The sequence below is a fragment of the Dipodomys merriami genome, unplaced genomic scaffold (assembly GCF_024711535.1).
Source record: "Dipodomys merriami isolate MVZ:Mamm:240054 unplaced genomic scaffold, mDipMer1.0.p SCAF_69, whole genome shotgun sequence".
Taxonomy (NCBI): domain Eukaryota; kingdom Metazoa; phylum Chordata; class Mammalia; order Rodentia; family Heteromyidae; genus Dipodomys; species Dipodomys merriami.
In genome coordinates this window covers 6,998,305-7,022,850 of record NW_027206279.1, presented here as the reverse complement: position 1 = coordinate 7,022,850, position 24,546 = coordinate 6,998,305, and the positions used below count along the sequence as shown (strand labels likewise).

At 39.8% G+C, this 24,546-nt stretch overlaps 2 protein-coding genes and 1 long non-coding RNA gene across 8 annotated transcripts in view; 1 reads left to right on the top strand and 2 right to left on the bottom strand.

Moving 5' to 3' along the window:
* The window catches only part of Ctdspl2 (CTD small phosphatase like 2), a 64,478-nt gene extending 50,763 nt beyond the window's left edge, over positions 1–13,715 (bottom strand). For 2 of the 3 annotated variants that reach the window (XM_070005993.1, XM_070005995.1), the window contains exons 1-2: positions 13,629–13,715; positions 432–641 (exon numbers count right to left, since the gene is read on the bottom strand). In XM_070005993.1, coding sequence (XP_069862094.1) covers positions 432–617 — 186 coding nt within the window. In that variant the 5' untranslated portion in view covers positions 618–641; positions 13,629–13,715. Of the gene's footprint in view, positions 1–431; positions 642–13,510; positions 13,593–13,628 lie in introns of those variants that run through there. The other variant, XM_070005994.1, reaches the window with a different exon arrangement.
* A 33-nt stretch (positions 13,716–13,748) lies between these two features.
* LOC138816299 (uncharacterized) overlaps positions 13,749–24,546 on the top strand; it is a 40,168-nt gene continuing 29,370 nt past the window's right edge. The window contains exons 1-4 of one of the 2 annotated variants that reach the window (XR_011368605.1): positions 13,749–13,824; positions 14,637–14,845; positions 21,333–21,438; positions 24,147–24,252. This is a non-coding gene — a long non-coding RNA (uncharacterized lncRNA). Of the gene's footprint in view, positions 13,872–14,636; positions 14,846–21,332; positions 21,439–24,146; positions 24,253–24,546 lie in introns of both variants that reach the window. The other variant, XR_011368606.1, reaches the window with a different exon arrangement.
* The window catches only part of Golm2 (golgi membrane protein 2), a 44,172-nt gene continuing 38,990 nt past the window's right edge, over positions 19,365–24,546 (bottom strand). For all 3 annotated transcript variants that reach the window (XM_070005997.1, XM_070005996.1, XM_070005998.1), the window contains one exon: positions 19,365–21,436. In XM_070005997.1, coding sequence (XP_069862098.1) covers positions 21,366–21,436 — 71 coding nt within the window. In that variant the 3' untranslated portion in view covers positions 19,365–21,365. The remainder of the gene's footprint in view (positions 21,437–24,546) is intronic.

Below are 24,546 nucleotides of genomic sequence, written 5' to 3'. Positions count from 1 at the left end.
CTGGCTCTAGTGGGTAGAATGCTAGTGTTGGAGAAAATGTTAAGGGACAGTACTAAGGTCTAAGTTCAAACTCTAGTACTGGCACAAAAATAAAATAAAATAAAATAAAAATCAGCTTCCTAATCAGATGGTATGTAACATTTAACAAGAAAAATTTCCCTTGAAATAAAAGAACTAGAAATAACTCAAGTAAAATAAGGAACATTTTATTTTCCTTTCCATAATTCTATGCGGAAAAAAACAAAGGATAAGTAAATTTGTTTAGTGGAATGTTCATCTTGAATTTCATGAACTATTTAGCACATAAGCTTAAAAGGAAAATAACACCAAAATGTAGACATCCCATTAAAATGGACTCTAATATCAATTTCTTATCTACTCATGCTTACAGATAACACATTTTTAATGTAAGCATGAGATAAAACCTTTACCTTGGGTGTGCTTCCTTTGATGAACTTTTTAATTGAAGACAGTAAGCCGGTTTCATTCTTTGATGGTTTTTCTCCTCCTGAAGGCAGGCTATCATCAACCTCTGAGTATTTCCTTTTTGCTCTGGCAGTGCGCTGTGTTTGAATTTGATTTGATTGCTGAGAAGTCTTCCGCGTTCTCAGCCTCATCTTTTATGGGTGCCACATGTAAAACTATAATAGAAAAATAGCAAAGGCTATTAAAATCCAACCTAGTGTTCCCAAATATGATCAGCTTATATGATAAAAAAAAAAACTTGGTTAGTTAAAATTAAAAAAACCTCAGGCCTCTAAGGAGATTGAAATAAACATTTTAAATGAAAGGCACTATGCTCTGTATTTTACACTCATTATCCCAAGTAGCCTTTCCAATAACCTCTGAAATACTACATCCTACAATTGAGAGTTATACCAAGGAGTGCCTGTTTTTTTTTACAACACTAAGATGTTGACCCACTCCAAAATTATCATTTGTTTAATCATTCATTTATTCTACAAATATTTAACTACATTTGAGGCACAAATCTAGGTAAGCACTGAGAAAACAGCAAAGTAGGGAATGGTTGACTTTCTGACCTTACAAAGCAGTAGTGAAAAATATGATTTAGTGAATAATTCCAAAAATTTAAGTCTAATAACAATCATGTAAGTACAAGAAAAAGTGACTCATTTATTTTGAGATATTCCAATATTACCATACATAATGATCCTTTTTTTTTTGGTCATGGGACTTGAACTCTGGGACCTAGGCACTGTCCCTCAGCTCTTCAGCTCAAGGCAAGTGCTCTGCCACTTGAGCCACAGCGCCACTTCCCAATTTCTGGTGGTTTATTGGAGATGAGTTTCACGGCTTTTCCTGCCTGGACTGGCTTTGAACCTCAATCCTCAGATCTCAGCCTTCTGAGTAGCTAGGATTACAGGCATGAGCCACCGGCTCCCAGCCACAATGATTCTTTAAAAACTGAATTCAGCCAGGCACTGGTGGCTCACGCCTATAATCCTGTGCTACTCAGGAATGAGATCTGAGGATCTCAGTTTGAAGCCTGCCCAGGCAGGAAAGTCCATAAGACTCTTCAATACTCAGTAAAAGCCAGAAGTGGTGCTGTGGCTTAGGTAGTAAGAGTGACAACCTTGAGTGAAAGAATCTCAGGAGCTGGGTGCCAGTGGCTCACGCCTGTAATCCTAGCTGTTCAGGAGGCTGAGATCTGAGGATCGAGGTTCAAAGCCAGCCTTGGGAGGAAAGTCCGTGACTTTTATCTCCAATAAACCAATAGAAAACCGTAAGTGGGTACTGTGGCTCAAGTGGCAGGGACAGTGCACAAACCCAGAGTTCAAGCCCCACTACCGACAAAAAAAAATTAAAAAAAAAAAAAAAAAAGAATCTCAGGGATAGCACCCAGGCCCTGAGTTCAAGTCCTAGGACAGGTAAAAAAAGAAAAGAAAAAAAAAACAAAAACCAACACTGGACTCAAGAGCTAGGCATGGTGGCTCACATCCACAATCACAATTACCTGAGTTGAATCATGGTGCAAGGCCAGCCCAGGCAAAAAGTTATCCAGACTGTATATCTCAACAAATAAACAATAAACTGAGCAAGGTGGCAAGTGCTATAATTCCAGCTACTTGAAGGCTATGACAGCCAGTCCTAGAAAAAACATAAGACTCCATTAAAAAAAAAAAAAGAAAAAGAAAAACTAAAACAGAGGACTGGCAGTGTGGCTCAAGTGGCAGAGAGTTTGCCTAGCAGATTGAAGTTCAGCACCAGTACTGAAAAGAAAAAAAGAAAACAAAGCAAGCAAAACTGGATTCTGGGACTAGAGATGAGGCTCAGTGGAAGAAAATGTGCATAATACATGGATAGCACACATAAGGACCTAGGTTCAGTTCTCAGCACCACAAAAATCAAGAAAGACCACCACCAAAAAAGGCTAGAGTCATATCAAAAAGAAATCACCAAGGCTATTTGAACTACATTTTAGTTATCTATTTGATATGGGTACTTGACATGTTCAACCTTTTCATTATTGCCATTATACCCCAAATGTATAACTACTTACATAGCAAGTAATCTAAAGATGATTTAAAGAATCTGCAGGTTAAAGATAATGTGACACTATTTTATATAGTAGATTCAAATGTTTATGGATTTTGATACCTGTGGAGGGATTCTGGAAACAGTCTTCCACATTTACCTTAATATCTTAAGAAGATATGAAGTTGTTTACAATAGTGGTCAATTACATAAAAAAGTCTCTAAGCCCCTTAAAACTCCTAAATGTATAAAATTCCTAGCAAATATTAGAATCTTCACTGGTAAGTCTCAGATGGTATGGTTTTACTAGTTTTAACAGTCACAGGAAAAAAATTTTTTTTTAAATAACAGAAATTACAGCTGGGCACTGATGGTTCACTCATATAATCCTACCTCCTCAAGAGCCTGAGATCTGAGAATCACAGTTCAAAGCTGGCCCAGGCAGAAAAGTCTATGAGACCCATCTCCAATAAACCACCAGAAAACCAGAAGCGGTGCTGAGGCTCGAAGTGGTAGAGTGCTAGCCTTGAGCAAAAGATCTCAGTGGCAGTGCCCAGGCCCTGAATTCAAGCCCTACAATAACTTCCCTTTAACAGAATGTTTGGTCTCCCCTAAATCCTATGCTAAAATATAATCTCTATATGATAATGGCCTTTGTGAGGCAATTAGATCATTGCTTTGTCATCATGAATTGGATTAGTGCCATTATAAAAGAGGAAGGTAGCCGGGCGCTGGTGGCTCACGCCTGTAATCCTAGCTAATCAGGAGGCTGAGATCTGAGGATCCCAGTTCAAAGCCAGCCCAGGCAGGAGAGACTGTGAGACTCCTATCTCCAATAAACCACCAGAAAACCAGAAGTGGGCTGTAGCTCAAGTGGTAGAGCACTCGCCTTGAGCTGAAGAGCTGAGGGACAGCGCCCAGGCCCAGAGTTCAAGCCCCACGATCGACAAAAAAATAAAAAATAAAAAAATAAAAGAGGAAGGTAAAGGCATGTATCAGACCCAGGGTTACATATTAGCTACTAAATTTGCTTGCACCTTGGTCTTAAGAATTCCTAGCACACAGAATCCAAGAAATAAATTTCTGCTGTTTATCAAATACTCGCCTAGATTATTTATGTTTTAGAAACTGGTATGGACCAAGATCCTGCCAAATTTGAAAGAATTACCAGATAAGTCTCCATTTTCTAAATAACTTTTTTTTCCTTAACTAGGGAGTTTTTATCTGCCTTTTTAAAATTTGATTTTTTTTCTAGAATTAAAAGGGATTTATCAAGCAAGGCATCTATTATTTACTATTTATAGAGGAAATTTTTTACTTAAAATTTCTTTTTTGGGGGCTGTGAAGGTGGCTCAGTGGTAGAGTGCTTGCCTTGCATGCATGAAGCCCTGGGTTCGATTCTTCAGCACCACATAAGCAGAAAAGGCCAGGAGGGGGCTGTGGCTCAAGTGGTAGAGCGCTAGCCTTCAGCTGAAGAGCTGAGGGACAGGGCCCAGGCCCAGAGTTCAGACCCCAAGACCGACCAAAAAAAAATTTTTTTTTCTTTTTCTTCAGTGTAGAACTCCCTAGAAAAGGAAAATTCCTATTTAGCAAATATATGGAGATAATTAATGGAAATCAAAAAACTTATAAAATAACACATAGATATAAAGTAGGTATTAAAAGACTAAAGAAAATGACTGAAGACATGTAAAATAGTCCAGTCTTAGGGGTTCAACCCATTAAAACTTAAAATAAAATACTGGGCTGGGAGTATGACTGAAGTGGTAGAGTGGACATCATTAGGAAGTGTGAGGCCCTGATTTCAAACCATAGTACTACCAGAGAGAAAAAAAAACAAAATTAAAATATTGATTGGTCACCTGCTGCCAGAATGGAAACAAAGGATGCACAGGGACTTCAAAAGACATAGGCTGTGTACCAGTGGCTCACGCCTGTAATCCTACCTACTTCAGAGGCTAAGATCTGAGAATCGCTGGTCAAAGCCAGCCCAGACAGGAAAGTCTGGGAAATTCTTATTATTAAAAAAAAAAAAAAAAACAAGTAGAGCGGTGGCTCAAGGTAAAGCATTGCCCTTGAGCAAAAGGAAGAAAATTCCAATTAGATGTGATAGTGTACACCTGTAATCCCAGCTTTGAAGATTTGAGGAAGGTGGAGTTGGAAAGATCATTGTTAGAAGCTCAATAAAAAAAAACAAAAAAAAAAACCACTCAGGCCTAGTGGCACATACCTGTGTTTGTCCCACCAATATGGGAAGATCATGATCCAGGGCCAATCAAAAAGTATAGATGCTCTTTGCCAGCTGTAACACATGACAAAGGCCAAATATAAAGCTCAAGAACTAAACTCAAGAGCTCAAAAACTAAACCAATTAATAAATGGGCCAAAGAACTAAAGAGAGACTTCTCAGAAGTAAAAATAGCCAATGAACAAACGAAGAAAAGCTCGACATCTCTGGTCATAAAGGAAATGCAGGTCAAAACAACACCGAGAAGCTGGGTGCCAGTAGCTTAGGCCTATAATCCTAGCTACTCAGGAGGCTAAAATCTGAGGATTGAGTTCAAAGCCAGCCTGGGAAGGAAAGTCTGTGAGACTCTTATCTCCACTAAACTACAAAAAAAAAAAAGCGCCAGAAGTAAAGCTGTGGTAGAGGACTACTCTTGAGCAAAAGGCCCAGGACTGACACCATGCGCGTGGGCTCACACACACACACACACCAACAACATTGAGATTCTATCTCTCTTCAATAAGAATGACCATCATGAAACACTGAACAATAAATGCAGGTGGGGATATAAGTCAAAAGAAATCCTATTATGTTGTTGGTAGGGATCTAAACTAGTGCAACCACTATGGAAGACAGGGAAGATTCCTCAAAAAAATAAGTGAACTACCTATGACTTTTAACACTCATGTTCACTGTCACACTGTTCACCATTGCCAAGTTATAGACAGCCCACATGCCCTACAGTGGACGAATGGATCAAGGAAAATGATATATATGACACAAAATAAAATTTTACTCATCCATCAGAAAGAATGTCATTTGTAGGAAAATAGAGTTGGAAAAAGTATGTTAAATGAAATAAATCAGGCTCAGAGAGACAAAAAGCACGTTTTCTCTAATATGTGAAAGCTAGATATAAATTATAAACATCTGAAAACATATACAGCCATATGAATATATACAGAAACACACTATAGTATATTCTAATGGTGTAACTCCTTTAAACAACTTAGTTTTAACAAAATAAATACGAATACTATAAAGCCGGAACATTTGTTAAAAATGTGAGGAGGGGGAGATGAATGAGAGCAAGGGTGGGTGAATGCAATCCAGAGTATTCAATGTACACATGTGAAAACTGAAATTGATGGGATGAATAGGAATGTAAGCAAAGCTTTCTGATACAGTGAAAGTGAAAATAGCAATAATAAAACAAAGTATCAACCAGACACCATACCTGTAATACTAGGTCAGGATCTAGGTTTGAAGCCAGCCAGGGCAGAAAGAGTCTGAGAATCTTAACTCCAATTAAACCACAAAATGCTGGAGTAGAGCTATGGCTCAAGTGGTAAAATGCTAGCCTTGAGCAAAAGAGATCAGGGACAGTACCTAGGCCGAGAGTTCATGCCAGAGTACCAGAACATAAACAAAAACAAAACAAAAAACAAAAACAAAACAAAAAGTATCTTCTGTTATTATCGTTACTGTGTATGTATGTTCCTGTGTCTGTGTGTGTGCACGTGTGTGTGTGTGTGTGTGTGTGTGCACATACACATCCACACGCATGCACGTCTAGGTCCTGGAGCTTAAATTCAGCACTTGGCTGCTGGCTGAGCTTTTTTTTTTTTTTTTGCTTAATGCTAGTGTTCTGCCACTTGATTCACAGCTAGATTCTCTTTTTGGTTGTGATTCTCAGATCACAGCCTCCCAGTAGCTAGGATTAAGGGCTTGAACTACTGGTGCCTGGCTTATTGTGACTATTTTTTAAATAAACTACTGTGAACAAAGAAAGGGTAGGATATAATGATAACAGAAAATTGCCAAAATGCAAAAAAGGACTGTGTAAAATCTGCCTTTCTACTTTTTTTTTTTTGGGGGGGGGTCTGTTGTGGGACCTGAACTCTGGGTCTAGGCATTGTCCCTCAGCAATTCAAGCTCAAGGATAGTGCTCTATCACTTGAGCTACAGCTCCACTTCTGGCTTTTTCTGCTTATGTGGTGATGAGGAATCGAGCCCAGGGCCTCATGCATGCAAGGCAAGCACTCTACCACTGAGCCACCTTCCCAGCCCCCTACATCATATTTTTAATATTTTTTTCTTTAGAAAAAGGAGACAAGTGGTAAGTTGTGAGGTACACAAATTACAAAATATATTTCACCTCGTTAATTCTGGCTAAAAAAAATCCACAACTTAAATTTTTTCTTAACATTTCACAATAGAAAATAGAATGAAAGGATAAGTGGGATTGGAAAAAAAATTCAGAAGAGATGACAAAAACTGGAGAGGTAGTCAGAGTCATGGCTCATGTTTGTAATCACAACTGCTCTGGGTGCGGAGGCAAATCTGAGGCTGACCTAGGCAACTCAGTGAGATCCTGTCTCAAAACAAAAAATAAGAAGATATGAGGGTATAGTTCACTGACAACGTTTGCCTACCAGGCAAAAAGCCCTACGTTTCTTCAGTATTATCACTATTTTAAAAAAATATAAAAAACAGAATCACTGCCCACAAATCATACACAGCTTTGAGGAAACACAGTGCTTAAGGAAGAAGAAAAGGTAACCCTATTCTTTCTCCACCATCTATCTAGGGTTGCAACTCCTCTTCCTGAACAAAATCTCTCCCTGCAAGGGAAAGAACACTGAGAGTGCCCCACCCTGAAGCCATGGCCTAGCCAAGATCGGATTAGACCAAGAGGACCCTGCTAGCAAGAATCAACTCACACTTCAAAGAGGTCAGGAACTCATTGAAATCCCCCACTAAGGCATAGGTACACAGGAAAATACAAAAACTGGGAAATACCTTCCCACATTCCAATTCCTAGCCTAACCACAAAGTAACAAGGGAAAACTTGAGGCCAATGGATACACTCCTAATTAGATTGACTTAAACCCTGACAAGAATCCAAGAACACAATTTTCCAGGTATAAATACTGTTTTTCCGAGCTTTACAACGTGGGGGGGGGGGAGACGAGGACACACTAGGATTGGGTGGAGGGGGGAGGCTGGGAAGGGATGTGAAGGGTAAACCAAAGGAGGAGGCTGCAATGCTTGGTAAGAAATGTATGCATTATCCTGCCCATGTAATTGTAACCCCTCTGTACAGTAGGTTCACAAATAAAATTAAATTAAATTTAAAAATAAATACTGTTTTTCCAGGTATAAATACTGTTTTTCCAATGTGGGTTTTTTTTCTGGTGCCAATTTCAGGGCTTGAACTCAGGGCCTCCAGCTTTCACTTGGCTTTCTCACAGCTAAGATACTCTATCATTTGAGCCATACCTCCAGTTCAACATTTTGCTGATTCATTGGAGATAGAGAGTCAGGGCAGAGTGCAGGCCCCGGGGCTGGCATCAAAAAGTTTTTTTTCCAGCCGGGCGCCGGTGGCTCACGCCTGTAATCCTAGCTACTCAGGAGGCTGAGATCTGAGGATCGCGGTTCAAAGCCAGCCCGGGCAGGAGAGACTGTGAGACTCCTATCTCCAATAAACCACCAGAAAACCGGAAGTGGCGCTGTAGCTCAAGTGGTAGAGCGCTCGCCTTGAGCTAAAGAGCTGAGGGACAGCGTCCAGGCCCAGAGTTCAAGCCCCACGACCGACAAAAAAAAAAAAAAAAAAAAAAAAAAAAAGTTTTTTTTCCTTTCTCTCCAGAAAATTCCTGATACCACGCAGTCTTTGAGGCAGACAATTATGGTGGCAAATTATCTTGTGTTAATAAATATTACAATGATACAAGCATCAACTCTGTTGATAATCTGCCACTAAGGTCTGGAGTTCACTAATTTCTACCTAAACAACAGGAAGAGAAAATAGTACACTGCATATAAAGTATTCTCCACCCCCACCCCCTCAACTTGTACTGATTTCAACTTAGGGCTTCCTGCTCTCATTCACCTTTTTCTGCTCACAGCTAGCACCTACCACTTGAGCCACATCTCCACTTGTCTTTTTGCTGATTAATTGAAGAGTCTCTTGATTTGCCTGCCCCGGTTGGCTTCATACCATAATCCTCAGATGTCAGCCTCCTGAGCAGCTAGGAATGAGTTAGTATGAGTTACTGGGACCCAGCATGAAAGATTAATTATTAATTACTAATGTGCCCCCTGCCTCACCTATGTTTGCTGAATGAAGGAAGTAGCAGCCTACTGCTACATCATACATTGATAGGAAAATAAAACTGTTACAAAATGACAAATCAAAACTTAAAAGACAATATAAATTATATAGACACCCATAGCTATCTATATAAAAAATTAAACGGCTAGAAACTGTAATCCTAGCTACTCAGGAGGCTAGATTTGGGGGTTGTGGTGTGTCAGTCCTGGGGCCTAAACTCAGGGCCTGTGTACTCTCCTCAAGCTTTATCAGTTGATTAAGGCTAAGCTCTACCACTTAAGCCACAGCTCCACTTCCAGCTTTTTGCTGCTTAACTGTAGATGAAGTTTCCTGAATTTTCCTGCACAAGCTAGTTTTGAACCATGATCCTCAAATCTCAGCCTCCTTATTAGCAGGAGCCTCCTGATTAGCAGGAGCCACCAGTGCCCATCTAAATATACTTCTAAATTACTGCCTAAAGGTTACTTTCACCAGTAATATAGGTTCAATTACAATTTAATACAGTTTATATTAAAAATTAATGTACTCATGCACCACTAGCAAATTTATGTATGGTTTATACATGCCTTAGGGCATATGCCAAGTAAACGCAAACTAAAGCTGCAATGGTATGGTTTTAACATGTTTCACATCTGTTAAAATATTCTCATACTGGATCCAGGTGTAATGGTGTACTCTTTTAAGACCAGCACTTGGAAAGCTAAGGCACAAGGTCAGGAAGTTCAAGGACAGCCTTGACTACAGAGCAAAAGCCTGTCTTTTTTTTTTTTTTTTTTTGGCAGTTGTGGGGCTTGAACTTTTGGCCTGGGCGCTTGTCCCTCAGCTCTTCAGCTCAAGGCGAGCGCTCTACCACTTGAGCTACAGCACCACTTCCAGTTTTCTAGTGGTTTATTGGAGATAGGAGTCTCATGGTCTCTCCTGCCCGGGCTGGCTTTGAACTGCAATCCTCAGATCTCAGCCTCCTGAGTAGCTAGGATTATAGGCGTGAGCCACCGGCGCCCGGCCAACCTGTCTTATTTATAGACTTACAGACCGATAGACATCCTTATCCTCAAAATAACACAAATGACTCCTTTTAGCCAATCTAGTTTAAAATGGTTAGGTAACTTTTTAAACCCTCAAAAAAAGTATATCAGGGTGCACCCAATATGAAGTTCCATCAGGATATTTGATATTTAACTTCAAGTTTCTTTTCCATTTTATGCTTTATAACAATTTGATAAATTAGAAATAAAATTAGTTGTGTGGTTTTTTTTTTCTTTCCCAAATCTAGAAATTCAGTTTCCTCTTGGAGGGGGGTGGGGGTGGTTAGGGGAAGGGGTGTTTGAACTCAATGCCTGGATGCTGTCCTTCAGCTTTTTTGTTCAAGGCTAGCACTCTACCACTTGAGCCACAGCTCCACTTCCAGCTTTTTTGGTACTTAACTGGAGAAAAAGTCTCAAGGAATTTCCTGCCCAAGCTGACTTTGAACTACAATCCTGAGATCTCTGCCTCCTGAGTAGCTAGGATTACAGGCATGAGCCACCAACTCCTGGCTCAGTTGATTTTTTAATTCACAAATCTAAAGCATAATTTCCTATGACTACAATAGCAATACCATTTACTCATTCAACAATTCTACAATTAGAGGTTTAGAGACTAGTACATCCTTTTGAATAGGATTACAGGCATGAGCCACCAACTCCTGGCTCAGGTTGATTTTTTAATTCATAAATCTAAAGCATAATTTCCTATGACTACAATAGCAATACCATTTACTCATTCAACAATTCTACAATTAGAGGTTTAGAGACTAGTACATCCTTTTGAATAGGCCCAAGTTTCTTAAATCAGAATTAAGTGGGTTTTGTTGTACACCAATCTTATAAAGATGCCACTTGACCAAAATCAACTAAATTAATTTGGAAAAGATAAAACTTCTCCAAATCTTAACAGGGGATGGGCTGGGAATGTGACTTAGTGGTAGAGTGCTTGCCTAGCACGCATGAAGCCCTGCATTCGATTCCTCAGTACCACATATACAGAAAAAGCCAGAAGTGGCACTGTGGCTCAAGTGGTAAAGCACTAGCCTTGAGCACAAAGAGGCTCAGGGACAATGCCCAGGCCCTGAGTTTAAGTCCCAGGACCAGCCCCCCCTCCCCAAAAAAAGGAAAGTGTAACATTACTATTAGCACAAATGAAATTTCCAAGATATTCTACATACAATGTAGAAAAAATACCCATCTGGGACTGGGAAGGTGGCTGAGTGGTAGAGTGTTTGCCTTGCATGTATGAGGCCCTAGGTTTGATTCCTCAGCATCACATAAGTAGAAAAAGCTGAAATGGAGCTATGGCTCAAGTGGTAAAGCACTTGTCTTGAGCTGAAGAGCTCAGGGATAGTGCCCAGGCCCAGAGTTCAGGCCCCACAACTGACAAATATAAAAAATAAAATAAAATAATTTCCATCCTACTTGGTATTCCTATGTAGTCCTATTATTTCTATATAGCTATAAATTCAATGCTAAAGATCCCACCACTTGACAGTTTTTATAACCTTTCAATCTATAGTGAAAAGATTAAAACTAGATGTACTGAATTTGGGAGAATTCTAAAGACGTAGTCTACAATGCTCACTCAGCTATCAGTAACCCAAATTTTATCAAGTTTCCCCAAAACATCATCAAAATACAGGCAGAATTGACCCATAACTTTTTTTGTCAGTCATAGGTCTTGAACTCAAGACCAGGATGCTGTCCCTGTGCTCTTTTTGCTCAAGGCTAGTGCTCTAACACTTTAAGCCATAGCTCCACTTCTGGTTTTCTGGTAGTTAATTGGAGATAAGAGCCTCACAGACTTTCCTTCCTGGGCTGGCTTCGAACTACGAACCACAATCCTCAAATCTCACTCTCCTGAGTAGGTAGGATTACAGGCATGAGCACCTGGCCCAATAACTTATTTTAGATCTCTTTAAGTCATATATTTGGCCCAGTCTTACAAATTGGCTCAACAAGTATCCAACGTGACTTCATCTCCACGCCCATCCCATATTTAATTGGTTCTAAAAAAAAAGTTCAACTTAATCCTACCTACTTCACAGGGTGGACAGCAGTGGCTTATGGCTGTAACTGTTCAAAGGCTGAGATATGGAGAATTGCAGTTTGAAGCCACCAGGATACAGAAATCTACAAGACTCCAAACAACCAACAAAAAGCCAAACTTGAGGCATGGCTCAACTGGTAGAGCACTATCTGGAATGGCAACTGTTAAGACCTGAATTAGAAACATAGTAGCAGAAAACAAAACAAAAAATCCATATAAATAAATGACTGCCTCTCATAAGAGCTACATTTTGCCTTGACTTTCTTTATGACCTTGAGCAAAGCCTACCAAATGAAGACTATAATGATGTTTGTGTTCCTGCTTATTACTAAAACTTAATTCTAATATTGTTGCTTAACAGTAGTGACGCTCTTTATCTTGCTAACAATATGGACATTCTTTCAACTGGACCTATGGAGCTGAAAGCTTGCATTACAATAAATATCAACTGATACATAAAATAACCAATTTTTAATCTTGACTACTGAGGGGACTATAAAGATCCAAATCCTACATGATCAAAAAGAACAAATTCCGAAAAACAAAGAGGCTCCTTATATTAAAAAAACAAAAGATAAGTAAGACTAGCTTTAATTTGCCATTTACCCTCTCCTTTTTAAAGGATAACTACTGAACCGCAAACGAAAATGTAAAACATAGCAAAGAATAGTGAGTCAGAATATGAAGCAATCTACAATCTGAAAATTATGCAGATAAATCTATTATTTCAAGTCACTAATTTGTATACTCACATAGAGCAGTAATCTTGGTACTGCCTTACTAGCATTCCAAAGACAAATCCCTGCCTTGGAGGAACATCTACTGAGTACATTTCATTTCAAGATCTTAGGATAGTTTAAGAGCTGTATCTCTCTACAGGCTTCCCTGAGATACTCTTAAAAGTGCTTAACATCACTCACACATCCAGCTACCACTAGGGTGAGAAGTAAATAAACACGATTTACTTATGCAATTATTAGCCACAGAATTCTGGCCAAGAACGCAAAAGCAAACACTCATACAGGCCAAGAAAGCAAGGAATATAAAACTATATGTAAGATTCACCCTTCAGTGACCACTAAGGAACCCAGAGGCCTCCCCCATGAGCTTGTTCTTTACTACCCACTCGTGATCTGAAAAGGTGGCAATGTCAACCCAACCTTTTTCACCGTAAAGAAAACAAACAGAAGTGAGTAAAACCTCAGTTTCCGGCTTCTCGAAAGCTATTAACCATTACTGAGGTATGAGCAACGCCCCCCTAAAAGCACCCTACTTAGAAAGAGATACCGGGGTTGGGGGGGGGGGGGGGAAGCGGGGAGAGAATCAGGTGAGCTCAGGTTAGAAAAGACCATCTTTTTAACTTCATCACCCAAGGGGGACCCACGGGGGGGGGGGGCTGGAGAGCAGGAACGTGAGATCGGGGTGGGGGTGGGTAGCAAAGTGAAATCTAACCCCAGAAATCACAACACACAGGCCTCAGCCCGAGAGCTGAAGCTGGCGGGAAGTGAGCGCTCTTTCCGCTCCCAGGGGAAAGTCCGGGCCAGAGCGGCTCCACACAGCGGACAGACAAGGCGCCAACAGTGCATGCCTACCACCGCGCCGGGAGCGCTGGAGGACCGGGCAGAGAAGGGGAGGAGATCCCGACAGACGGCCCTGGAAGAGGAGGACTGAGGCAGGGAGCCGCGGCGACGTCTGGATAAAGGGGATTACCTTCACTGTGACGACAGAGAAGCGTCTTCGGGTTCCGGCGATAGTCCCGACTGCGCAACGTGTGGTGTCTTTCCCGCTTTAGCCCGCAGCAGCAACAGAACCAGCTCCTTCAGCCAGTCGCCATTTCCCGCCTACCGACCTGCTGCACCGCACGGACAGGGACCCGGATGGAAAGCGGCCTCTCCGCGCAGGCGCGGTGACTTCCTCCTCCGCCCCCCCCTCCTCCCGCCACAATTCCGCGAGGTGGGAGGGAAGGAATGCGGGCGGCCACCGCGGGGACGACCGGGGGGGAGGTGGGGGGGGGGGAAGCTGTGAGGGGGAGTGCAGGGGGGAGAGGCGGGGAAGGAGGAAAGGAAAAACAACTTTGACTTCCGTGAAGGGGTTGAAGTACCGGACGCCAGAAAAAAAAAAAAAAAAGAAAGCTCGCGGGTTCTAATCACTGGCTCAGAAAAAAAAAAAAGATCGGGTCTCAGGACCGGACGAAGAAAGAAATGACAAAAACGATCGGGGCACGCGAGGGCCTGGGGGATGTTTGTACTTCAGGGGCCTCCGTAGGCGGCCGTAGAGTGGTCGCAGGGGGAGTAGGGAGTAGAGCGTTAGGAATGGAGAGGCGGAGACGTGAAGGACGGTTTTTCCTCCCGCTGCTAACGGAACCGCTGGAGGCCGAGCTAGGAAGGGGGTGGGGGGGGGAGGAAGGAGGGGCGGGCCTTGATGACGCGCGCTATCGGCGCGGGGGGGCGGAGCTTGAGGAGCGCGCCCTCGGCTCTGGGGGCGGGGCTTAGCGCGTCGCGCAGCCTGGCGGCTAGGTTTTAGTAACTGGGCGCGATCGGTGGGCGGGGCCGAGCCGGACGGGGCGGGGCTAACGGTTTGGCGCGCTGGAGGAGGTATAGCTTGTGTTGAATGCTCTCGGAGGCCCCGAGAAGATGGGGGTAGGGGGGGAGGGAAAGGGGGCGGATCTCGATCCTTTCCTGGGAGGCTGGGGGTGACCCCAGAATGTTCTCTCTCCAGCTTCCTCACCTAGATGACCAGAGCAGCTGCTCTGGTGGCTTCGATTCTATTCCACGCGTGGTGGTGGCGGCGGCGGCGGTGGTTCTTCTGGCGGAGAACTCGGATCTTTGAGACAATTAGGCTTCTCACTACAAAGCCTGGGTCGAAGGACGGTCAGCGCCCACGGAATGAAACAACATATCAATCGGGAGCGTCCAGGCCTCTGAAATGTCAGTCTGTTAGTGATTAGGAGACAGTTACCTCTGGACTAAAATTACAGGCCATTCTCATTATTCAATCATGAAGTGTGCGTTGAAAATATATATATACCAGGTAACCACAATACAAAAAAAAAAGAAAAAGAAAAAGCAAGTGCAGACTACTGGTCCTCTAGAGGCTGGTGACAAGGACTGGCCACCTTGCCCATCCTGGGTTGAAATTGGATCTTGACAGCCTTCTTAGCTCCCCAATCCGACTATGATATTCCCAATCTCTGGACTAGCTAAGATTACAGGCCTGAGTCACTAGCATCTTGCCCTAAAGTTACTTTAAAATGTAAGAAAACCTAGGAATGTTTATGAAAAAAATTCTTATTAGTTATTTCAAGCATTTACACTGTACTTAGGTTAAAGTTTTACTTCAGCACACTTTACTTTCTTCTAGTCCTGGTTGGGCACTACCACTTGTGTGAGTCATATCTCCACTTCTGGAGAATGTCTGCCCGGGATCCTCAGATCTCAGCTAGGATTATGGGCATGGGCCACCAGCACCTAGTTAAAACAACTTCCATATGAACTTTGTATTCCCAACAACGCAGATATTTCAGATAGTTGTTAATTCTCTCCCATCCTTTCAGTTGAAGACAATGAAATTATAAAAAATTATGCTTAAAAGGCATTACCATAGAAGAAACTAAGAAACAGTTGATTATACCCTCATTCTATTCACCACCACCTCAGGGGGTGTATCACTGTGAGTTAAGTTTAGTAAGCCCAAATGCTTTTGCAGTTTACTTAATATCCTAAGACCATTTTCTCAGAGTAAGACTGTTATTTGTTTTTTATTTTAGTTATATTTTCCCTATTTAGTAACAAAGTATTTTTAAGTTCAAATGTATTTATGAAAGAGTAACAAGGTGTGTCCCTTTCTCCTGAAGTGGCAGTTGTTAATGTCAATAAACTTCAGTAATAACACTGTCAAAGATTTAGACTGTCAAATTTTAATACAGGAAGTATTAATGGGGCACAGTGGCACACACTTAATACCAGCTACTTGGGAGACAGAGGACAGAGTTCAGAACCAGGCTCTCCTTTCTAAAAAACAGAAAGAGAAGGAAATACTAAAAAATATTAAGTTACCTTCAGGTTATCTATAAGGTGTAACATACATGATTTTTATATATTTAAACTTGGGTTCCACCTACAAGGTCCCTCTACCTCTCTATTTATATATTTATATATATATATATTATTTTATATATATTATATACCAAAATATACACATATATGCCAAATTTCCCCCTATCTGAATTCCAAACCACTTTTAGCCCCAAATAGTTCATAAGAGATACTCAACATGTATATGGAATCTTATTTTTCACTTGAAATAGAAGATATAGGTACTTTGCAATACATAATTTAACTTTTTTTCTCTGTTGTATGCAGTGTATGTTCTTTTTTTTTTTTTTGGGGGGGGTCCGGTCATGGGGCTTGAACTCTGGGCCTGGGCGCTGTCCCTCAGCTCTTCAGCTCAAGGCAAGCACTCTACCACTTGAGCCACCTTCCCAGCCCCAGTGTATGTTCTTTCTGCAATTCACTACAGCAATAATGCTTCTACTACATATTCAAGAATTAGAACTGTCATTTGCTCCTGTAATTATCTGATGACAATGCCCATCGAAATTCTACATTGTTAAAACTGAACTCAAGGGCTGGGAAGGTGGCTCAGTGGTAGAGCGCTTGCCTTGCATGCCTGAGGCCCTGGGTTCGATTCCTCAGCACCACATAAGCAAAAAGAAAAAAGCCGGAAGTGGTGCTGTGGTTCAAGTGGTAGAGCGCTAGCCTTGAGCTGAAGAGCTGAGGACAGTGCCCAGGCCCAGAGTTCAGGCCCCACAACCAGACCCAAGGAAAAAAAAAAAACAAAAAACTGAACTCAATTTTCTTTCAAACCTGTTCCTCAGTGTTCTGCATCTTAACAAATGCAATTTTTCTTTCTCATACCCCTGTCCAGCCCAGCTGGCCCTCCATATCCACATGGTCCACATCCAATAGATTCAACTAAGTTTCTGTCTGTAATGAACATGTACAGGCTTTTTGTTATTATTCTCTGAACAATAAACTATCATTTATAGTGCAACAAGTATTGTAAGTAACAGAGATAATTTAAAATACATAGGAGGTAAGCAGAGGAAGGAGGTTAATAACAGACCAGGCACTGGTGGCTCATGCTGATTATCCTAGCTACTGAAGAAGCTGAGATCTGAGGATGGCAGTTCAAAGCCAGCCCAGGCAGTAAAGTCCCTGAGACTCTTATCTCCAATTAACTTCCAGAAAACTGGAAGTGGGGCTATGGCTCAAAGTCGTAGAGTGCTAGCTTTGAGCAAAAGAGCTCGGCGATAATGCCTAGGCCTGAGTTCAAGCCCCACGACTGAACAAAAGAAAAAATGAGTAACAGGAGCAGCAAATATAAATGAAGTATATGATATCATAGTGAACTCTTTGTACAATTAATTTACACTATACCACATCTCATTGGAGCCACAGACCCCCTGATAAGTTAAGCCATTACAGTAAGTGACGGTCTTCCTTGAAAGTTTTGTTTTTGTAAGGGATTTTTTTTTTTTTTTTGTACAAGGGTCTCTATCTCTTACTCAGCTTTTTCACTCATGGCTGGCATTCTCCAACCCAGCTTGCTTTGTTGGTTAACTGCAGGAAGATTCTGCCTGACTTCTCTGCCCTAGATGGCTATGAACCTCTACCCTCAGGTTGCCTGAGAAGCTAGGCATAAGCCACTTGTACCTTGCCTATTGTTTCTTGAGATATGTATTCATATGCCTAAGATAGCCTTGAACTCTTGTTTCAGCCTTCTGAATGCTTGGATTACAACTATGATTGGCTTTTTTGTTGAGAAAAAGAAAAAAGGAAGAAAGGGAAGGGAAGGGAAGGAAGGAAGGAAGGAAGGAAGAGGTTAGCTGAGCACTGGTGGCATACACCTATAATCCTAACTACACAGGAGGCTGAGATCTGAGGATCATGGTTTGAAGCCAGTCTGTGCAGGAAGTCTGTGAGACTCTTATTTCTAATTAACCATCAGAAAATGGGAAGTGGTGCTGTGGCTGGAAGTGGTAGAGCAGTAGCCGAGAATAGCACCCAGACCCAGAGTTCAAGCCCCATGACTGATAAATATCATGATCTAGCAAATTTTGTTACATAAAAAAAGACACAAAACCTTTTTTAAATGAAGTGACATATTTTAGAAATTATTTAGAAGTCATAATCACATTACCCCTAAAATCAATCTTATATGTATGTTTTATATTCTACACTTTCACTTTTTGGGTCAGTAGCAATTAACCAAATTTTCTCCCTGCCTGGCCCCCTTTCTACCTCTTTCTTCACTTTCATTTCACCATAGGTGAACTGTAATATATACCTTGAATGAAAAACTTGATTCTTTGGTATCTGGTCAACATGAAAACATTATTTTTAATCAGTCTTTATCCCCTTTTAAAACTATGTTTCCTTTGAGTGTTATTAGTCTATCTCTACTTGAATGTAAGTTCCAGACTAGATTTTGCCTTTTTGCCAGTCCTGGGGCTTTAAACTCAGGGCACTGTTCCTAAGCTCTTCTGGTTCAAGGCTAGCACTCTATCACTTGAGCCATGGTTGTAATTCTGGCTTGTTTTTTGTTTTGTTGTTGTTGTTGTTTGGGGGGGGAGTTTATTGGAGATGAGTCTTACAGACTTAACTGCCCAAGAAGGCTTCAAATTATGATCCTCAGATCTCAGCCTTCTGAGTAGCTAGGATCAGATCATGACTATCTTATCCACTTACCTTACTACTAAGAACAATGCCAAGCACACAAAAGACATTCAATATTTGTTGAATATTTGAGCCCTATAGTAAACAGCCTAGTATAAAATTTCTGCTTTTAGCCAGCCACCATGGCTCAAGCCTGTAATCCTAGCTACTCAGGAGGCTGGGATCTGAGGATCATGGTTCAAAGCCAGCCCGGGCAGGAAAGTCCATGAGACTCTCTTATCTCCAATAAACTACTAGAAAGCTGGAAGTGGCGCTGTGGCTCAAGTGGTAGAGCATTTACCTTGTGCTGAAGAGCTGAGGGACAGTGCCCAGGCCCAGAGTTCAAGCCCCCCAAGACCAAAAAATAAATAAATAAAATCTGCTTTTTTAGCTTAGCCTAACTAAAAATGGATGTTAAATTTGTTTAAAATCTTAGTGTTTAAATGTTACTATTGTGGGGCACCAGAGGCTCATACCTGTATTCCTTTGCTACTCAGGAGGCTGAGACCTAAAGATTGCAGTTTGAAACCAGCCATGGCAGGAAAATCTGTAAGACTTTTATTTCTAGTTAACTACCAGAAAAGCTGAAAATGGAGCTGTGTCTCAACTGGTCGAATGCTAGGGGCGTGTCCAAGCTGGGGGGTTCAAGCACCAGCCCAGCACAGAAAAGAAGTTACTGTTTACATCAGATCTGTAACTATGTATATATCTGAACCAATGAAACAGTGAAACAAGTTTAATTTTTAATTTATTAGAACCCAGTAAGTGATGATTTTAAAAGCAGAGTTCCCATCAAATTAACACTTAATTCAGGGCAAAATACATTAAAAAAAAAAACTAAACCTTAAGGCAGAAGTAAAACATTATAAAAAACAGCATGTCTAATAGAGACTTGCAGAATGTCAGAATTCTAGGAGACTCACATAACACTACAATGTTAATACAGTCAGAAAGGTTATTGATTGGTCCAAGATTTGTTTATAAAATGTCTAGGCTGCTAATTGAAGAAAATTTTTGCTGTGTAAGTAATAGCTACCATACAACCAAATGGCCTTTTATGTCAAAGGAACTAAGGCAGATAATTTCATGGTTTTCATTTTAAAAACTTCACAATATTATCTATGAAGTAAGTATTACTAAGAGTATTTTTAGATTTATCTCCCCATGCCAATGCCCAGAGGACCTGTATCACTTTCCTTTAACTGCATCTTAAAAGTTCTGTGAATCATCACAGTACTTCATTGTAGGACTGATCTTAGTGATAACAAAAGTATGAATCATTTGCTTTGATATAGAAAAAAGCAATTTCATTAAATTACCAAATCATTTCCTGATGATTAAGGAATTTTAAACTGAAACCTTAAATCTTTTGAATACCTCTTCAAGTGTGAAGGATTTCTTTACTTCTGCAAATTTGAATTTTGACTGGAATCTTAGTGTGTGGGGAAATGTTTCTGATTTATCTGCTTATTTATTGTTCAATGTTGAGAATCTTGGGCCCCAGTGGTTTAGCCCTTATAAAAAATAGGGTTAACAACCTTAAGTTTCCCCCTCATAATCAAAAGCTTTTGTTTTCAGGGAGTGAGATAAAATTTATAAGTCCTTTAAATCCTAGAAATCAAGGATTAGCTAGTCTACACATGCTACTGATCAAAAGAGACAAAATGCACTGAAAATAATTTTATAAGTCTGGAAAATATGAGGTCAATGGGTTCTTAACTAATATTAAGTAATTATAAAGATTCATTTTATTACAAACTTTTAAGCTACTTTAATAAAACACCTGTAGACCTCACTGCACTTCTATTTATCTGTGCATTAATAAAAACCTGTTAAAAGTCCTTATTTAGTAACTCTGAAAAAGTCCAGTCAAATAAGATCACTAAAGCTGTCAGAAAAAGCTTTGAAATACTGATTGAAGATTTATTTCAAGGTAGATGTAGCCCCTTTCAAGATGTGACATTTAAATGATGATTATCCTCACCACCTTGAACTCTGAAAGTAAAAATTTTAGCCAGTGCTGACTATAGTTAACAGTACTTGAAAATTAAAAATTGAAAATATACTGTCAATCATGCACTCCACAATTTCAAGAACTAAGAAATAACATAAATACTGTTATTTCTTTGAAGGTTATCTCAACTTTCAGCAGGCTTCAGCTGAAAGTTAATCTGCCAAAACACATCAGCACCCATGTAAAATAAAAGCAGGGAAGTGACACTGTACACATTGCCCAGGCTAGCATCCAGTTTCCCCTCATGTAATTTGCCATAATTCCTTAAAGAGCATTACATGAGGGGTACATAGAACACCTGTTGGGCTAACAGGAATATATTAGTATATAAAATTTATTCAGCTGAATAACTCTTTTCATTCTGGTTATGCTATGTGCAAACTATAACCTGTACAAACGTTTTCTCCTGCTTGTCTACTGTGGAAAAATTAGGCTCCATAAAGTGTGAAATATACATTAGTTTGCTTTAAATGCAAAGATTAACTATTTTTGGCTCAACTGTGTCATAACCAAAAAAGTCTCTGCTTTAATAATACAATATGAAAAAGTTCACATATGTACATGAGTACATTCCTTCATTAAAGTTTTTCCTTAAATCTATTTCAATGTATCTTTACAACTGATACAACTGATCTTTACAATGAAAGTCAAAAATGACAAAGTAGAAATGATTCAATTTTACAGCACTTTAGGTTTTGTGACATTTCCCTGTGGGACTTAAAGGACATCATTGAAACGCTGCTTCCCGTAGTCTGCAGGATCCATTTGAAGCTCTCGTTCTTCATCATCTGTAAGTAAAACAACTGTGTATCAAGAATAATGTTTTAAAATCACTGCAGAAATCCAATTTAACAATGTCTCAGTTTTTCAGCCTTTAATTTTCTCTTGTTATTTCTCACCAATTATAAACATTTGCCCTTAATTTTTAGTTGCTTGCCTTTAATAATGAAAAGTCTAACTTTTGAAGAATTAACTTATTTTAAGAAATCTTTTGGTAACTGATAGACGGACAAATGCAGAGTTACAATAAACATAGCTAGCATTAGGAATATACAGCATTGAGTCAATCCTGTTATTTCTGTATAGATGAACATTAGTTCATTGAACTAATGCTTTGGTAGAACAATTTGCATATATTTTTCATGTCTTAAAAGTTAATTCTTGGGGGGACGCTGGGAAAGGATGTGAAGGGTAAACAAAGGAGGAGGCTGCAATGCTTGATAAGAAATGTACTCATTACCTTGCCCATGTAATTGTAATCCCTCTGTACAGTATGTTCACAAAAAATAAAAATTAAAATTAAAAAAAGTTAATTCTTAAGGTAATCCACACTTTTAATGTAAAAATTTAGAAAGGAAAATAAAAGTATCCCCTATTCCTTTGCTTCCTTGAAAATAGCTTGACTTTAATTTTCTAACCGAAGTAATGCTAACTTTACCAAAAAAAACAAAAACAAAAACAAAAACTTTAATCACATAATGTTACTATACAATAAGCTCCTCAAAGCTCTTTTTGAGTAGCTGAATTAAATGACTCCAAAAATTGCTCTGGAGTTTGATTTTGCTAGTGATAGAGTTTGTCACTTTATCTGCCAATGGCAATCCTTTTCCAATTTTGGCTGCAAACTGTAGGTTTTGAAATACAGGAGAGTCTTAAAGCTACATTAAAATAAAAATGAAAAAAATTCTAATCAGAGTCTCAGAGGTCAGCTATGGAGCACCTGCATTTTTATGACATTTTTTTTTTTTTTTTTTTTTGTCGGTCATGGGGCTTGAACTCTGGACCTGGGCGCTGTCCCTCAGCTCTTCAGCTCAAGGTGAGCGCTCTACCACTTGAGCTACAGCGCCACTTCCGGTTTTCTGGTGGTTTATTGGCGATAGGAGTCTCACGGTCTCTCCTGCCCGGGCTGGCTTTGAACCGCGATCCTCAGATCTCAGCCTCCTGGGTAGCTAGGATTACAGGCGTGAGCCACCGGCGCCCGGCTTTTTATGACATTCTTATTTCAGGTTTAGTAGATTGGTTGGTTGGTTGAATGGTTGGTTTTTTTTATTTTGGTGCTGGTCTTGAGGTTTGAATTCTGAGTCTGGGCACTGTCCCTGAGATTTTGTGTTCAAGGCTAGAACTCTAACCTGAGCCACAGCTCCACTTCCACCTTTTTGATAGTTAATTGGAGGTAAGAATCTCACAGACTTTCTTGCCAGACTGGCTTTGAATTATGATCTCCTCAGATCTCAGCCTCCTGAATAGATTGGATTGATTAAAGGCACATCCCACCTGTGCCAGGCTGGTTTACAGTAAGTTTTTGACTTGAAAAATTTGTTCTCTCAAAAGTGCCAAACCACTTTCTTTTATCCTTTTAAGAACTTTCCTGTTAAACCTACATTTAGAATTAGAAACAAACAATTTGTACCATATTCTTAAAACCAAACACACTTCCTTAATAGTATAATCTGCTAGGTAAATATATGATAACCTCAAATCTGTTATAATATGCAAAAGATTAACATGTAACATACCAAGTAATTAGTTATACCAGGGAATTATATATACCATCATCAATTAATTATACCACAGGATTTCATTTTGACATGCCCATAGACGCATATAATGTACCTTAATAAGACTTAACCCCTTTATCTCTCTATGATTCAAAAAATATGTATCTTATGCATATCCTAAGAAACTAGGAAAATTGAGGGGAGGTGTTAGGTTGAGAGGGATGGGTGAGAATGCTGAAATTAGGTATGGATCATTAGGCATTTGTCTGTGCTTCAATTGTTTCTATCTTTGTTTACAAAATTTCAATGGTGGCAGTAAATTTTCTATTTTCTTCCCTAGGCTGGGGAATAGATATGTTCTAGGAATCCTGAAATCTGAAATATATTTTCCATAACACTTATGTTAATTAGTGATTCCACTGTAAAGGAAAGCACAGAATTTTAAAACAGAATGGTCACTAAGAGCTTAATACTGTCACATACAGATGAAGAAACTGCAGTCCACAGGATTTAAGCAACTTGAAAAGTAATTTACAGCCTGTCTCTTGACTCTAGCCCCATGGTTTCTTCATTGTATTTTATGGCTATTTGGCTACAAGAGCAAATTGCATTGGGAACCCAGTAATTAGATCTACATTTGAACAATGAAAAAATGCTTTCAAACTCTACAACTTCTGATTTAGTAATAAACATTTGGAATCTAACTTGTTGGTAACATAGAGAACTACATAATACCGTAATACCGCCCCCTCTACTTTTGGAGTTAATACCTCAAAACATGTCTAAAATTACTTTATATCTCTCTTTAGTCTCTTTAACAAAATTATCTCTATTTGCTATAGCATCATGTTCTTGCATCGTTCTGTTCTCCGTGGAGAGTCTTGTAACAATCCTACCCTCTTCTTACTATTGTCTAATAAACCCCAGAATGGAGTTGTAACAACCCCCCCCACACATACACACACGCACACGCTTCATGTAAGTGTTTTATATTTTTTAGAAAATAAAGGGAATCATGAAGACATTTCTGATGGCAAAGAGAAATGCAAGAGGGAAGGAAGAAGGGAACAGGAGAATGAGAAGGCATTAAAAATAATTTACCTACTGTGAGTAAAACACAAAACTATTAAACTCAAAATTTTTAAACTAACTTAAACACAGCCAAAAAATATAACGAACAATTAGCTGTTGTAATAAACCCCTCAAAACTGTCCAATGAACTAGTGAAGCCTTTAAGAAAAATTGCAGACCATTGTAAGTACAAATCAAGCAAAGCTTATGACAAGAAATTAAAAGACTTGTTATTATCCTACTATTCACAGTTGCAAGAATAAAAGCATAAAGTCATCAGTTAATAACATTGACTGAGGTCCCTAAGTGCCAAGTACTGTAGAAGGATG